This window comes from Astyanax mexicanus, chromosome 7 (genome assembly GCF_023375975.1).
Source record: "Astyanax mexicanus isolate ESR-SI-001 chromosome 7, AstMex3_surface, whole genome shotgun sequence".
In the NCBI taxonomy this organism is placed as follows: domain Eukaryota; kingdom Metazoa; phylum Chordata; class Actinopteri; order Characiformes; family Acestrorhamphidae; genus Astyanax; species Astyanax mexicanus.
In genome coordinates this window covers 32,217,548-32,234,388 of record NC_064414.1, presented here as the reverse complement: position 1 = coordinate 32,234,388, position 16,841 = coordinate 32,217,548, and the positions used below count along the sequence as shown (strand labels likewise).

Here is a 16,841-nt window from a genome sequence, read left to right as displayed (position 1 = left end):
TGTCACATTGTGCATCAGCAGAAAAATAGATATATCAGACCCCTCTTCAGTGGTGCAACTCTAGTCTTTGCTCATTGCAGCTTTAGCTTTCTGTTCTTGGATGAGAGATATGAAGCCCATTCACCTCAAGGTTTGATGTGTTGGTCATCAAAATGAATATTACGTGAAGTGACTTAGATGGCATATCCTTATATGCATGATTTTACCAAATGCACTACTGGGTTTTGTGTTTATGTAATTCAGTTTGTTTGCATATTGTATTCAACTATTCTCCTTACATATAAAGATTTCGCAGTAAAATTACCTTGTCTTTAATTTGCTTGAGACATCTAGTTCTAATAAATTTAGCAATTACCAACATTTTACGAGTTTTTTTTAAAGAAACTTTCTAGAAAATATCCTTATGATGTTGCATCTTGGAAGGTGGAAGAAACTTCTATGAACTCTTTTGAGACTTGAAGAAAAGATGTTGTAGTTTTTTTCACCTACTTTTTATTTATTTAAACATACATCTGTGGCTATGTTAGCAGTCAGGATTTCTTTATCACTGTGGGGGATCACCAGTGCTTGTATCAAACTGGGTAATGTGGTGAGAAAAAGCTGATAGATGACAATACAAAAACAAGGTTTCTGTCAACCCGGTAAGGCGGATTTATGAAATACTTATGTTGTAAAAATCATGTGAAGCTTTAAAAGATGTTGTTAAACTTTTATTTTATTAAAAATGTGTTACTTATCTACTTATTCTATCTGTTTATTAAATATTTATTACCGTGCCAGATCACAGAGGCATCTTTTCCTGTTTAGCATTTTCCATAGCAGTTGTTTCAAAGCTTAAAGTCAACCCCGTCTACTTCAGTAAGATTCTGCAGTATGCCAAGGACACAGCAGAGAATGAAAACAGCAGGTTGAGGAAAAAACGGTGCATTCAGGGATTTTTAAGGCTTTTTCAGTTAATGTTAAAACCACTACCATAATTACAAGTGAATTAAAATTCCTTCATTTACTACTAAATAGTCCTTTCTATAAAATTCTTAACACTGTTAAGATATAAAAAGTTAAAATATCATTAAAATATTATTATTAGTACAAAAAAATCACATTGGAGATGTAAGAAAGCATCAAAAACTCTGGTTTGGTTTTCTGGGATTTTTTTGGCTTGGCAGGTTCCACTTTATCGTCGTTTAAGATCAGCCAGGACAGCCAGGGCAGCATTCCATCCAGCAGATCCCATAACACCCCCACCTGGACAAGACACACAGTGTCATCATGGTGGACAGACCAGATATCGTGTGATAGATATGTAGTGAGGATAATTTATCATAGCAAATATATAGAAATAAATAAAAAATATTGTATTTCTTCTGATTTGAGGAATTTAATTTGGCGTCTTTTTTTAGTCAAGTTTCTATTGACATTCAGAGGAATCCCATAAACAGGTTGACTGATGGCATCCTTCAAAACTAAATTAACAACTAAAGCCTTTGTGTTTACTCATTTACAGACCTGGATGGCTACCACTGCCACACATGTAGAGCCCTTTGATTGGTGAACGGTAGTTTGCAATGGAGGGCAAAGGTCTAGCCAAGTAGAGCTGATCCAGTGACATTGCACCATGGAATATGTTCTGTGGTAAAAAACAAACATACAAAAAAAACCAAATATGTTATACTTACTAAATAAGTCATGCTGTGAAGCGTATTTCTTGAATGAATCAACATATGTTGAACGTGTCTACTGTAGCTGCTACAATATTTGAAAAAATGACAAAACAGCTCATGACTAACACATGTGATTTCATGGCTTCAAGTCAAAGGGTGTGTCATGCAAAGCGTGCAGGTACATATAGGCTATTCATCTTTCTGACCTCATTGCAGGAACAACATTCATCATGTCTATTAAATGTGAGTAAAAATGAAGTACCCCTCCAGTGAGACCAAACTCCCTCTCCAGATCAGGAGGCGTGAGGATATCCTTGCCCACTATTGAGTTTTTAAATCCAGGTGCATAACAATCAACCCAGTCAAACACTGTAAAGACAGACATTAAAAGATTAAACAGCTGAAATCAATACTGTCCTCACTTGCACGGTTGGGTAGTAACGGATTACATTCAACAGCATTACGTAATCAGGACAGAATTATAATTAGTAACTGTTGAAGTTACAGTGAAAAACAATAGGTTATTCTTTTATCTACTACGATTATAAGGCGCACTATCAATGATGATTTTTTTGTTCTATTTACATACTTAAGGTGCACCAGGTTATAAGGCGCATTATGAGACACCTAAAAGGAACAGGGATGTTGCCATGTTTTCCTTCTAATATTGTAGCTCTGGCCACTGGGTGGTGTTAGTGGGGTAACTAAGTAAACAAATGTATAATTCTTAAAAAAAAAAAAAAAAAAAAACATTTCAAATGAGCCCTGGATGTTAATCTGTTTATTTGGGTGAGTAAAGCGCTTCCATTTTTTATAGTAGGCTTAGATTTCCATATTTCCACTAAGGTTGGGTAGAGCAGCATTAGCATTAGCGGTTAACTGCTAGCGCTAGCCGCCCAACAGCACAACACTGATGAACCCTGAGTGTTCCAGTAAACCAGGGCGATATTAGTTAGCAGTTCATCCCATGCAGCTTGTTTTAACACGGAAAATGCACAGGCTACAGTCCGATTTACTTGCCTCTGAACAGCGAAAGAGCTAGAGCTCAGTTTATGCTAACGCTGCTCAAACTTCGATGCTGGAGTATTAAACAGAAACTTTTTTATAACGCTGTACTGCAGCGGAGTGGCTTTACTGCTCCTTACACCCTGACTGGTAAAATTCATACATAAGGTGCACGGGATTATGAGGGATAATGAAAGAATTTGAATTGTGCCTTGTAGTGGAAAAATTAAGGTATTTAAAAATAGTTTATTACTGCTATGGATTACATTACAGCCTTTTAAAATTAATTTAAGATTTGTTTCTTTTTCTGTGTAGTTCCCTGTTTGGGTATTTTGGTCTTGTTTTAATAATAATTATATATTTAATATAGTCGACAGGGGATTTATGTATAACACTTTTCTTTTGTATTTATTTAAATATGTGGCTTAGAAAAGACAAGTCATCGAAAATTAACTAAAAGTAATCTTTAAACTTTAGAATAAAAATCCTTTATTCAATTATTTTACAATTACATTTTATATTTCATAAGTGCATTATGCTTTTAAAGTAAATCAACCCTGCTTACATTACTGTATTTACCATAAACAATACATATTACTCCACATTCTGATGTAAATGTGGAAGATTAATTCCACATTTACCTCATTTTCATCCCACCTGTGTTTGCAAATTTCTCCCTGTCCTCATCAGTCCATACACGCCCCCCTTCCAGCCAGTAAGGGGTGAACTGTGTAAAGAAAGACACTACATGACAGCCAGGGGGGGCTAGAGTGGGGTCAAGTACTGAGGGTATGGTCAACTCCAGCATGGGTCTGAGAAAAGAAGAAACTACAATAAATAACATATACTTATATGAACAACTACACTAAATGGTTTTTAAATAGTTCAAGCAAATATATAAATTGTTTAATTTCAAAATAGAAGAGAATAATTTGAGACAGTAAACATCAGAGAACAGGAAGATTCAATAGGCAAAGTTCAGACTGGGCCCAGACCTAAATTAATTGCATTGTGGACTGAGTATAAAATTTCAGAGAGAGAGAAAAAAAATGTGTCTATCACAATTTATATAAACTTCACATGAGCTGTTGTTTCCTGCAGCCCAATAGTGGAGAGAAAAATAAGTATGAAATAGTACTGAATTTTTATGGTTATCAGGGATGCATGTGGTTTATATTGCTTGTCTTTGAACCTTTAACCCAGTGGAAATTTGGTAAGTGAAGTTGTAAGATACATATTTAAGATATATTTGTTTTATAATGACTTCTACAAACACCTATGAATACACAAGACCCGTGTCAAATGATATTTCTGAGGACCTGAATTGCTGACACTTATCTGGTTGGAATATGTTACAGAACAATATCTGAAAATTTGAGAATTTACTAGCTGACTGTCAGAAGGACACTATTAACAGAACATGTTCTCTTATTAGGACTTATCATAAAACATTGCTTTAGGAGTAAGATGCAAGGGATCTGTGGGCCTCTGTGTATAGGAGGCCAATAAACAAAAAAAATAGAAGGAACAACCCTCTATTTTCCAGGAAAATCATCTGTCCTTTGCTAAAGTCCAATTGGATGAGCCAGACAACAACTGGAAGACTGGACTGTGTACAGATAAGACAAAATTAGTTTTTGGCATGCATGTGCCTTACACACTGTGGTGGCAGTATTGTAGTCTTTTGGACTGTTCTGCTGATACGAGATAATGAGCATGTAAGGGTATCAACTTATGAACTGAAGCTCAGCAGAAGATGAGCCAACCCTAATCACTAGAGTAAGCATCCAGACATGAAGCATGGAGTTCGTGTGGAGTTCATGCAAGAAAGTCAATTAAGATAACAGAACTAAAAAAAGTTTTTTTAAGGAAGTATGGGCCAAAGGTTCTTCAAGTCAATATGCAGAGCTGATAAGTCATCAGCATTTAACACTGAATAAGAAAGCACTTCATATCATAAACAAAAATGTTGTTATAATTTTTTCAAACAATAAAAATATTCATATTGTGATAATAGTACTATTTGGTCTTGAAAGCAGTTTGTTTTGCTATTTACTAAGAAGCTTTAATGTATTTTTTGTTTGTGTTTACAGTCTTGGTAAATTAATGTTTACAATATATATATATATATATATATATATATATATATATATATATATATATATATAGATATATATATATATATATATATATATATATATATTTGCTATTGTATATATATTTTGCTATTGTAAATATTGTTATAAAAAAAAAAAATAAAAAAATACCTTGAAATATAGTGATATTATTTTAAGCCCACTCTTAGTTGAGCCTATGTGCTTGTGGTAGCATGTGTCTTATTATGGTATGAAGATATTATTTATTGTTATGTACGTAATACCTGGTAAGGAATGTAGACTAAGTGTTAAAATATGAGACTAATATTTTTTTTTTTACTTATTATAATTATTGTGTTGTTTAATTGGGCTTCCCAAATGGACCCCATCATTACAGCCACCTTAATCTCACATGGGTCCCATCTAACCCCCAAGTTACATTACATTACATTTGGCAGATGCAGTGTGTAACCCAGATGGGGCCCATCCTGCTACCCTCACTGACCCTGATGGGGCATTGCACTGGCATCCATATTTTGGGCCTACATGGAACCCATGGGAAAAAGTCTCTTTTTGAGTTGATTGAAAATAATTCCAGTTACCGTATTTTAGTACGATAAGGCTCACCAGATTATAAGGCATATTATGCGACACTACTAAGGAACAGTGGTGTCGTCATATTTTTCTTCTAAATTCGAGACATGTAAAGCTAAGATAAGTTAAGTAAACAAAACTGTAATTCTTTAAAAAATATGTTTCTTTTAAAGTCAAACGAGTGCTGGAAGTTATTCTACACAGATTTTTCTTCTGAAAACTGTTTACTTGGGTGAATAAAACGCTTCCGTTTATTTAAAATGAGCATATTTTTCCAGATACACTGAGGAACTATGAGTGTAACCCAGGGCAATATTAATGGCGAAGGAGCTAGTGCTTAGCGCGGTTAGGAGGTCATGCTAATGCTGCTTCAGCAGTGCTAGCTGGGGTAAGCATCAGGCTACAGGCTGATAATATCTCTGAGCGATGAAGGAGTTAGTGCTAAGTGCGGTTAGCGGCTAATGCTAATACTGCTGCAGCCTCAGGGCTGGAGAACTGAACTGAAACTCTTGTATAACACTGCACCTTAGCAGAGTGGCTTTACTGCTCCTTAAAACCTGACTGGTAGAATTCATACATAAGGCGCACAGGATTGTAAGGTGCCCTGACAATTTCTGGAAAAATAAACGATTTTAAGTGCGTCCTTATAGTGCAAAAAACACGGTAATTTAATTTAGACATTGTTAACCTTGATGATGGATGTCCTTGCTGGCCCTCCTTGTAAGCTTTCTCCAATACCTCCACACTCTCACAGTTCAGGTGAATGGAACACTGATGATGAGGACCTGGCTTCCCATCAGCAGTGTTGGGGGCAGCCAAGAAATTTGGCAGTCTGTCAACCGCCACTGTAAATATACCAAAGAGACAAGTAACATTGTTAACTAGTTTGTATGTAAAATCTTAAGTATATTAAAATGTGTATGTGTATGCAAATTCTGACTGCATGCTGAAAGAGAGCACTGGAAAAACTATACCATTAATCTTGGTGACTGGAGAGGTGTAGTCAATCTGGTTTACTGCAGTAATAAACTCTTGGGGAAGTGCATCCTGCAAAAAGACAAGAACTTGTATTAAAAACAAAGGTCGCTTTTCCAGAGCAGGGCAGTACGGATCCCAGGCACTGAGCTAATTGTTCCAGTGGCTTTTCCACATGGACATGGTTTGAACCATGCACAAAGTGCTTAAAAACTGGGCTGGGCCCATTATTTCTCAGCGTGATTAGGTAACCTTACTTGAGGCCACAGAACCATTTAGAGAAAGGGCTTATGCTGTGTTAGTGATGTTTGTAGGAAAGACACAGTGTATTGCAATGTGCATTAAGGGAACAAGATGATTTCATGTTCTGTTTATTATGCCACCTCAGGCAGTTGTATTGTTTGAACACCAGAGGCTGGAACCCCACTAGTGCTTGCCAAAAAAACAGTGGACGAACCAGTGGAACCAGGACATAGGATACATGAATAATTTTGACTGAAGCCATTCACACAACCGCTTTTTAATATTGGTCATTTTTTTTAAAAATCCAGTCAGCAGCAAGAATTAGCTGTCCATCATTTTTAGCTGCGTCATACTAAAGAGATAAAGAGATTTTTAACAGGGTGGTGTAGAGAGTTTGACTGTGGTTCTGATGTCTGTAATAGAGTTACCAGCCCACATACAGGCCAAAACTCAAGCTGAAATCAAGCAGGGGCCAACCCTGGGGAGCTGGGGTTCGCGTTGCGATGACGAGCGCCCCTTCCGGGCAGAGCTGCATTTAGTAAAGGAATGCCTGTGCAGTGCACCATGCCAAAAGTCTGGGGTACATAATGGCAACCAGCCATTAAACTCCACCACAAAGCAGAATGAAACGTGGGTTGGCTCTCTTGGTTTGGATCTGACTCTCATTGGCAGTTTTTTTATAAAGAAGTTGAGTAAAAAGTAAGATTTGAACTTGAAATACAGTCAAATAAAAGTAAAAAGTAACCAATAGTGGAAATATTTCAGTAAAGATACATGAAAAAGCAATTTAAGTAAAGTAAGGAATTATAATGATACTGATTAGCTTAGACATCTTAAGAAATAACACATGAATTTAAAATATTCAACTAATGTCATTTAAAATTAGTTTCACAAATCATGAATCATGAATCGTAAATCGAATCGAATAGACAGAAGAGAGCATCTTCTGTGGTGCCAGCATGCTTACACCACTGTAGTAATGTGGCACAAGGTGGCCCAAACCCAGCATGCTATTGCTAACTCTTTGTTTAGCATATAGTTAGCATTCTCTTTATAATACATATATTATATACAGTATACAGGAATGAGACTGGATGGAGACTCATGGTCCTGATTAAGTAAAGTAAGGAATTATAATGATACTGATTAGCTTAGACATCTTAAGAAATAACACATGAATTTAAAATATTGCCCCAATGTCATTTAAAATTAGTTTCACAAATCATGAATCATGGATCATGATTTGTGAATCGAATCGAATAGACAGAAGAGAGCATCTTCTGTGGTGCCAGCATGCTAACACCACTGTAGCAATGTGGCACAAGGTGGCCCATACCCAGCATGCTATTGCTAACTCTTTTTTTAGCATATAGTTAGCATTCTCTTTGTAATACATATATTATATACAGTATACAGGAATGAGACTGGATGGAGACTCATGGTCCTGATTAAGTAACAAAGCAAATGGAAAAAGCTACTGTAACCGGGTTAACGGGTTTGCACTAGCACGCAAAGATACAGTCCGGTCTTAGTTATCATGTGCACTTGAAAAGAGGCCAAAGTGTCTGGTCATATCTTATTATACAAACACATACTTATATCTTATCTCAAACATGTATGTCTTAATCGTGTTACCTGTGGAGTGAGTTTCCTGAAGGTTACATGAGGAGTTGCATTGGACAAAACCACCTTGCTACGAACTTCAGTACCATCTTTCAGAACCACACCTTTAGCAGTACCATCTGCACCAATCAGAACTTGCCCAACCTCCTAAAAACAAACAAAACAGAAGAATTAAACAGGCATCTAACTGACAGATAAATGATCTACCACAGCCTCTAATTCTCACCTGTTCAGTAAAGATATCAGCACCAAGAGCACGTGCAGAGCTTGCAATGGATTTGGAGACTCCACCCATACCTCCCTCCACATACCCCCAGGCTCCCTTCTCCTTTTCTAACTCACCCATCACATGGTGCAGCAGGACATACCTACATGACAGAAGTTCTTTCACTTTCTCTGTCTCAATCGATTAAACACAGTTAAAGTACAGAGAAAAATAATCACTGATAAGAAGCAGTAAACATAACAATCTGCTGTGATTAACTGTGATCATAGAATTTTACCTTTATAAAACCTTTAAATCATGGATAGTTAAATATAAAATAAAAGAATCAATGTAAAATCAACACAAAGGGAATCCTTATTTCAACATACATAAAATGTAAACTACTTTTTGCAGTAATTCAGCAGTAGCAACTCTGTCTTTACATTGCTAAATAATATAAAATAAAATAAAATAAAATAAATAATATTTCCAGGCTCACTAAAGCCCTATGCGGACAGTTTCACAGTTTCTCAGGGGGTCCTGGGCTAATATTCTCTTTTATGGGGGGGGGGATTTTATTCCCGTCCGGAATGACCTCCTCTGAGAAAATTACAGGCAGAATTACCTACTGTTTTTTGCTGAACTCCGGGATTGTAAGGAAATTTTAGTCCTGTCCGGACGCACATCTCTGAGTTAATATAATATAAAAATATAAAAAAAGCTATTTGTCCATTGCCATGCACCGTTTCCAAAGATCCACAAAAACACACAACAGTGAGTGGACATGGAGGAGCTACTAAACGCAATGTCATGTGAGCAAGAAAGCCAAAAAAACTCACTGGTCCTCCTGTTATTTCAATTCCAGTCCAGATGCAAGAGTTTTATCACTGAGTATGTGAAGTGTGAAATATTTTTCACAAACGTCCCCCTGAGAAACTAATCCATCCAGATTGGTTTAGGAGTGAATTTTGTGAGGGTGTTGTTGCTAAAACTGGTAATTTGATTAATTTGTGTTGAACAGATTGTGTTAAAAAATGTGTTAAAGTTTAATTTGTGAAATTTAATCAGATTAATCTAGTAGGTTAATGTGTTAACTTTGACAACTTTAACTCAACTTAACTTTCACTGTACTTCAGATGCAGTCAATCAGCCAAATGCATTTTTGCTTTTGTGGTTTCTGCTACTGTTTACATTTATATTTACATGGCTGACACTTGGAGAACTTATATTTTAAGGATGTTCACTTGGTAAAGGTAGTGTGTAATGTTGCCTCCTCTTGGTGTAGCATGATGTGCTTTGCCCAACCAGGGAATTAAACCCTAGACTGCCAGAGGTAGGCAGTGTTGTTAGCTACCATACTACTGCTGTATCTGTGGCTGGTGTAGCAGTCACATTTAAGTCTCAATTTCATCCACACAGGCATGTAATAAAAACCACACAGACAATTATTTCTAATTATTAAACAACTCTGCATGGTTTGAGACATGTGTATAATAATTAAGGCAAGCAGTTTACTCAGTGTTACATGATAGAACTGTGGGTTAAGGAATATCAAATGCCATGAAGCATCATATAGATTAATGAGAAAATAGGAAAACAAAACATGCTGTGAAATGAATTAATATTTTCCTACCCACTACCCGGGTTACTGGGACTCGTATTAGCTCCTATCACAGAGTCAGTGGCTAACGTTGCTTTCAGTGGCTCAGACTCAAACCAGCGGTTCAACACCTGTGGATTATTGGGAACACAAAAGACACAATAAATTATAAGACAATTATTAATCTCAAACTGATTGTATTTATTTTTATCTGAACTTGTTTAAAAAAACAAACATTTTATTATTGACATTATTTAACATTTCTTTAAATAATATATTCAATATTAAACTTACTTTCATAATGGGAGCTGTTATAAGCTCATAGAATTCTGGTATATTTTTTCCCAATTTTAACCCTAAAAGTAAAACCAGATGAGTTAGATTCAGAAATTGTACTGTTAGTATTGTAACAGAAGCAAATCTGCAACATGATTTGTGTGTGGTTTAGAATGGTTTGTAGTGCATATACATATTATTAATTGAGCTCTTTCATTGGAAAAAACATATACCAACAAATTCTCAGTTTTGGGAGCAACCAGTTCATTTCTTAAGGTATTTATTTTGTATTTTACTTTTTTTAATAATTTTTTTTACATAATAAAATAAAATGTAATTTAATAGGCTTTTATTTCTTCATTCATTAAGGGATGTACATTAAATGTAATAGTCAAGGTGTAAAGATAATAACTGATTTCTCCCAAAAATGAGAAAACATATGATTTTTTTCATTGGACGGGCTCTTTTATAACTCATTTTAAAAGGTCAAGGTAAATACCAGATTGCACTAAAGGTTTCAAACTCTTTAATGCTGCTATTCTATTCCTTAGAGATCCCTGGGTCACTCCTGGGATGTCAACAGGGGGAGCATCCAGGAGCGGATGGATTGCACAGGCCAGCTTCTCCAAATGGGCCACATACTCAGGAAAAATCTTTGAAAATAATAGGAAAGCTCAGAGTCGATCATATCAGGAGTTCATCCACGTGCTGAAAATATAGCTCTGGAAAAAAATAAGAGACCACTTAAAAATTATGAGTTTTGTTTTATTTTATCAAATTGAAAACCTCTTGAATATATTCAAGAGGAAGATAGATAATCACAAGCCATCAAACCAAGCTGAACTGCTTGAATTTTTGCACCAGGAGAGGCATAAATTATCCAAAAGCAGTGTGAAAGACTAGTGGAGGAGAACATGGCAAGATGCATGAAAACTGTGATTAAAAACCAGGGTTATTCCACCAAATATTGATTTCTGAACTCTTAAAACTTTATGAATATTAACTTGTTTTCTTTGCATACATTTTAAGGTCTTTAAGCTCTGCATCTTTTTTGTTATTTCAGCTATTTCTTATTTTTAAATAAATGCCCTAAATGACAATATTTTTATTTGAAATTTGGGAGAAATGTTTTCTGTAGTTTATATAATAAAACAACAATGTTCATTTTAGTCAAATATAGACCTATAAACAGCAAAATCAGAGATACTGATTTGGAGACTGAAGTGGTCTTTTAATTTTTCCAGAGCTGTACAGTGGTTTGTTTATAAATTATGATAAAATCTCCATAGAACACATACCGTACATGTATGTATAGTGAATGAATTGTGATTTAATACAAACCTTGGCATCTTTCTCTGAGAATTTTCCAATCTCTTGCTGATTCTTTTTCAGATCATTTCCAAGCAAAAGGGAACGAGGGGGCTGCCCCTTAACTCCCTCTTCTAGCAGGGGGGTGAAGGCATGGGGATCCCTCAAGTATACCTTCAGGCCATGTTTCTGCAAAGATAGATTGTTATTCATTGACAAACAAAAACAGTGCAGCCCAGATTTCTGCAAACTTAGCATGAAGTTATGTATTAGGCAGATAGGTAAATGGTTACAGGTGTGGTTTTGCTTAGACTCTTGCCACAAGTAAATCTGCTTCCCTTTCTGTCATAAAAAATCTCTCAGAGGCTATTTTGAGTAGTGTTCCTCTTAGTGAGACATCACTGAGTGCTAGACATGCCTCTACAGCCCTATCTGAGCGGGATTAGTTTCTCAGGGTCCTGGGGGTTGTCTTTGATTTTATTCCCACCTGGAACGACCATACGTTTTTCTCAGATGTCCTCCGAAGGCTGAATTACCTACTGTTTTTTTTTTTTTTTACTAATTTTAGTTCTGTCTGGACGCACAACTCTGTTGTGGACGCACAACACTAGTGCTAGCTGTGTTTGATATGACTATAAATATCGTGGCGACAATATCGTTTCTACAGTAATTTCATCAATTATTCACGCAAATATATAAAGTAGGCTACGATGAAATGCATTGGCGTGGTCACTTTGCATAAACTCGATTTATGTAAGTGATAATAAAGTAATCTTTGCAAAAAAAGCTTCATAATGGGGTTTGATGCTGCTTTACAATATTTCGCAAACACGCCGGTTTGCGACATGCTTTACATTATTAAACTCATGAGATCTGAACAATGGAGACGCATTGTTCTTTGAAAAAAATTGCTACTGTATCTACCTCATCTGTTTTCATTTGATACATATATAGCTGCACTAAAAGGTAGTAATTAACATTTGTGAAAGTTGAGTTTAATGTCACTTTGAAATAAAGTTGGAAAAAAGTAAGCAATGATTTTTTTTTTTGTCATATTTTCCGAAGAATAACTGAAAACATACTTAAATGTGGTATATCATGATATATATTGTTATCGTGATATAAAAAATCCCATATCATGATATATGATTTTTCCCATATCGCCCAGCAATACCACCCACCATAATTGCCCTTTGGGTGCGTGTTTTCACAGAGATCCACATAAACACAACAGCGAGTGAAAATGGAGAAGCTACTGAACACAATGTCATGTGACTGAGAAAGCCAAATTGTAGTCCGGATGCAAGACTTTTATCACAGAGTAGAAGTGTGAAATATTTTTTTACTGACGTCCGAATAGAGCTTATAACGCATTCAAAGACATTTAGCCCAGTTGGAAGACTTTGTGAATTGCCAAATAACTAAACTGAGAGAAGGAAAATTGTAATTTCAGCTAATTGTCTGCATTTTAAGTCATCGGCCCTCTGCTGTCATCTTTGTTTCTAGTGATGTGGTGAACAAGAATCCTGGACTGCAGTGGACTTCATCTTTAGTGATGAATCCAAGTTCAGTTGATTACAGTAGGGTAAGTGCCTAGGTTTTCCTTTGCTGTGGTGTGATGATCAACCCAAGAACTATCATTGAGAGTCGTCAACATCTCACCGATATGAGCAGGACATCTTCCAGCCACTTGTTGCCTTTTACAACATGTCTTCTATTTGGCATGTTTTAGCAGAATAATGCTTACCTACACACAGCAAGGGTTTCCCAGGAATGTCTCCACTAGACTGCAACACTTCTTTGGCCTGTCTGGTCTTAAGATTTATTGCCAATCAAGCATTTATGGAACAAGAAGGATTGCCACCATCTGCAAGCTATGAGTGGGCAGGACCTTCAGGCCTAGCTGCAACATCTTTGCGCTTTTGTGCCGCAGGAAAGTTTTGTTGGATTCCCCACAACTTAATTAAACACTAAAACTAACTAGTATGAACAAATCTTAATACACAAACTAATAAAAGCACAAAAATAACAATGATTACAGTACCTTTAACTCTAAATCCTGATAAATGTGAGGACGTAGTAAACTCAGGAGATAGGAGGCCCGGGAAAAATGAAAACCTGTTAATTAATCAGCAACACCATGCAGAAGAGAAAGATTACAAACATATTAGATATATTAGTTATTTGACTTAAATCACAGTATCATTCGTCTGTATTACACAATCATAACATATGTAATGGCCTATTTGTATATGTCATATTTGTGCTCAGCGGTGTATATGAATCAATCACGATTCTGCATCTTTGTCCTTTAAGTATGACCACTGATTGACTTTACTCTCTTTTCATACTAGCTTGGGGATACTTCTGTGCTGTGTAAAGCTAGAAGATTACATACATTTGCAATGCAACTTTTCTTGTTTTACACAGTCTGTGCTTGTCTGGCAAATGTGTGAAACTACTGTTTAAAATATTTACTCAACACTGAACAATTTTAACATGCCAGCTGGTTGCAATTTGATTACATTACCAGAACTGTCAATGTTCAGTATTTATCCTTATTTGGTAAAATAACGTGAAAGTGCGTTTTGGACATTTTTGGCCAAATAATTTTGGTTGCTGAATATACTGTGCATCCTTACTGGATGTGTTGTCAAACTTCTGTCTGGTACAGTAGCCCTTTGTCCAACCATTTAGAAACCCCAAGGGCCAGCTTATCTTCATATTACATGTGGCTCAGTCAAGGTGTCTTATGGCTTTTAAAATGTGTGGAATGTGCACCCACCTGGAATAATCTCTTCAGATACAGCAGCTCCACCAAGTACATGTCTGCGCTCTAGAACTGCAGTTTTCAGGCCCCCCTTCTGGAGATAGGCTGACTGCAGAAATCAGATCAACAAAGTGTTATCAGAAGACTTAAGACTTAAATATTCAAAAGAATAAAACAATCTTATATTTACAATACTTCAAACTATGAAGAAATCACATTTTCCCAGCTTAATCACTTTACATTTTTACTATTTTAATTGTCCTGTCATGGCAAGCTGCATGACAAGTTGGATAGTAACAGGATGGAGTATTTTAGAGATAACTGACATTTTATGAAGACACGTTGACCAAGAGATACGAACATATCAAATGAATACTTTTTGATGAAATGTGTTGTAATGGTCTTGATATTTTACCACAACAGGGTGTACATTTTAAGCTGTACCTCAGATCAGTATAGAGACAATATGAGAAATATTAGGTGAAATTATATATTATATATTCTTTTTTTTTCTATGCAGCAACTGACAGTCCCTTGTAAAAGAATAGTGCGAAGGTTGTAATGTGTCAGTGGTAGGGGTGGGCGATATGGCTCTAAAATAATATCACGATATTTCAGGGTATTTTTGCGATAACGATATACTTGGTGATATAGGAAAACAGACAGAGTATAACAGCATAATGTGGCAAAATAAATAATATAGCATAAAATAATATAATGCAGCAAAAAATATTGCAGAATATTTAGTGCATGCATATAAACTGCAAACTAAAGCAATTATACAATAAATACACTTAAAGCTTCACAGTAAATAATAGACTAGTTTTAAGACAGAACATCTCTATTATCACGGTATGAATTTTTAATATCACAATATTTCTGTGTTATGGAAATTCTCAGACATATATAAACAGCTCAATATTTCATATATTTGAAAATCGCTAAATGAATCATTAAAATGTTTAAGTTATTTTTTTATATCTTCAAAACTTTAAGAAAGAAAAGTGACAGTCAGTAAGTTTTTGATAAAAATCTGTAATTGCCCCCAAGGAAAATAAAAAGTATTTTTAAAATGTGCCTTGCAGGGAATTTGGTGATTTTATTAATGACTCTCTCTTTCATCTTTCCAGCTCTCTTCAGTTCTAATTCTCTGTTCATTTGGTTTAATAATATGTTAATGAGCAGATGAAGACTGAGTTTGTTGTTTTAATACCTCCATGTTGGCAGTAGCTCTTGTATCAGTGTCATGAGGAGCACAAAACTTGCTCAGGTAATCAGCAAAAGCCCAGCCTACCAGACACCCAGCTTTTAGAACATTTGCCGTTGCAGAGAGGGTTGCAGAGGTACAGTGATGCCATTCATTTGAACAGTTTGCCCTTTTTCCAGCCAGGCATACTATTGCTTTAAATTTGAAATAAAAAATCTGGAGGACTGCAGCTTTTACCATTTAAAAGAATGATTAAGCTTAACCAGGCAGCGCTGAGGACATGACAAACAGCCCACCCTTCATATTAAAGAAAACTGTATAAAATGTACAAAACGTAATTTACAATGAAAGTTAACATTCCTTTTTATCAGTAATAATGAAAATACTGAAAAATGTCTTGTTACACAGTGTTAATATGAAATTTAAACAACTATTCTGCAGACACAAAATGCAAAAAACAAAACTTATACTTAGCAAGTATAAAAATGTGCATTTATTCCATGGTGTACTTACTGCAACCAGTCCATTGTGCCCTAAATAGAAAAAAAAAGTTATTAAAGTTATGTTTGTTACCTAGGATTCCTAAGATCCCATTACTTATTATCTACTTTTGCAACTGCTCAGCAGAAATGAAAGACAGGGGCAAAGTTTGCTGAGACTGCAGGCTATTACATGAAGCAACAGGCTTTACTTGTAATATTAAAATCAACACACCATGCAAACCATACTGTGAGAAACAGAGAGAGAGATATTCACAGTGTAACATTTTCTACAGGAGCTCAGCAGGAGGGAATGAGCCTGGTCCATGTGTAGACTAATGCACATTCCAGAAACTTCAGAAAGTTCAAACTGTGTAAAGCTGAGTGCAGGGCCTACCTCCTCCGATAATAACAGCGTCATACTGGGTTTTGGGCGCGCTGCTGTGACCGGCCCTTGACCCCGTCGCTACCCGGACCAGCGCTTTCCCTGACCGAGAGCGGGCTGACCGAGCCAGCGCAGCCATATCGCTCTCTATCTCCACACAGAGGATCCTTTACTTTTACAAAGAACTCCCACCCACCCACAACGACCCGCCCCCACAACCAGGGCCTGCCTCCCGCCCCTATACACCCCCCTTACACACACACCCCGGAGAAGAATCAGAGCCTTTCACTCAGAACTTCATACAGTGTTTCACACAGGAGAGCCCTTTCCCGCCACCTAATAAAATAGAGATAAACAAATCCAGTAAACAGCTATTTCATTATCTAAAGGTACTAAATCAGCAAAAAATATATA

The 16,841-nt window shown here is 36.1% G+C and overlaps 1 protein-coding gene across 1 annotated transcript; it reads right to left on the bottom strand.

Moving 5' to 3' along the window:
• Nucleotides 1-688: 688 nt before the first annotated feature.
• Nucleotides 689-16,600, bottom strand: pyroxd2 (pyridine nucleotide-disulphide oxidoreductase domain 2). Its single transcript, XM_007240377.4, has 16 exons — nt 16,440-16,600; nt 16,077-16,096; nt 14,372-14,465; nt 13,631-13,704; nt 11,620-11,775; nt 10,778-10,931; nt 10,297-10,358; nt 10,036-10,133; nt 8,424-8,565; nt 8,210-8,344; nt 6,331-6,403; nt 6,045-6,201; nt 3,324-3,478; nt 1,924-2,030; nt 1,507-1,627; nt 689-1,245 (listed from the first exon to the last, which is right to left on the bottom strand). Exons 1-16 carry the CDS (start codon nt 16,564-16,566, stop codon nt 1,175-1,177), a joined length of 1,746 nt encoding a protein of 581 aa, XP_007240439.3. The 5' UTR covers nt 16,567-16,600; the 3' UTR covers nt 689-1,174.
• Nucleotides 16,601-16,841: the final 241 nt, after the last annotated feature.

Bases quoted from the DNA above. Each gene is read 5' to 3' on its own strand.
- pyroxd2 (XM_007240377.4), bottom strand. From the start codon at position 16,566: ATGGCTGCGCTGGCTCGGTCAGCCCGCTCTCGGTCAGGGAAAGCGCTG. The intron at 14,466-16,076 runs GTAAGTACACCA...TGATTTCTGCAG, and splicing joins GGCACAATGGACTGGTTGCA to TCAGCCTATCTCCAGAAGGG. The intron at 10,359-10,777 runs GTATTTACCTTG...TTTTACTTTTAG, and splicing joins GAAACCTTTAGTGCAATCTG to GGTTAAAATTGGGAAAAAAT.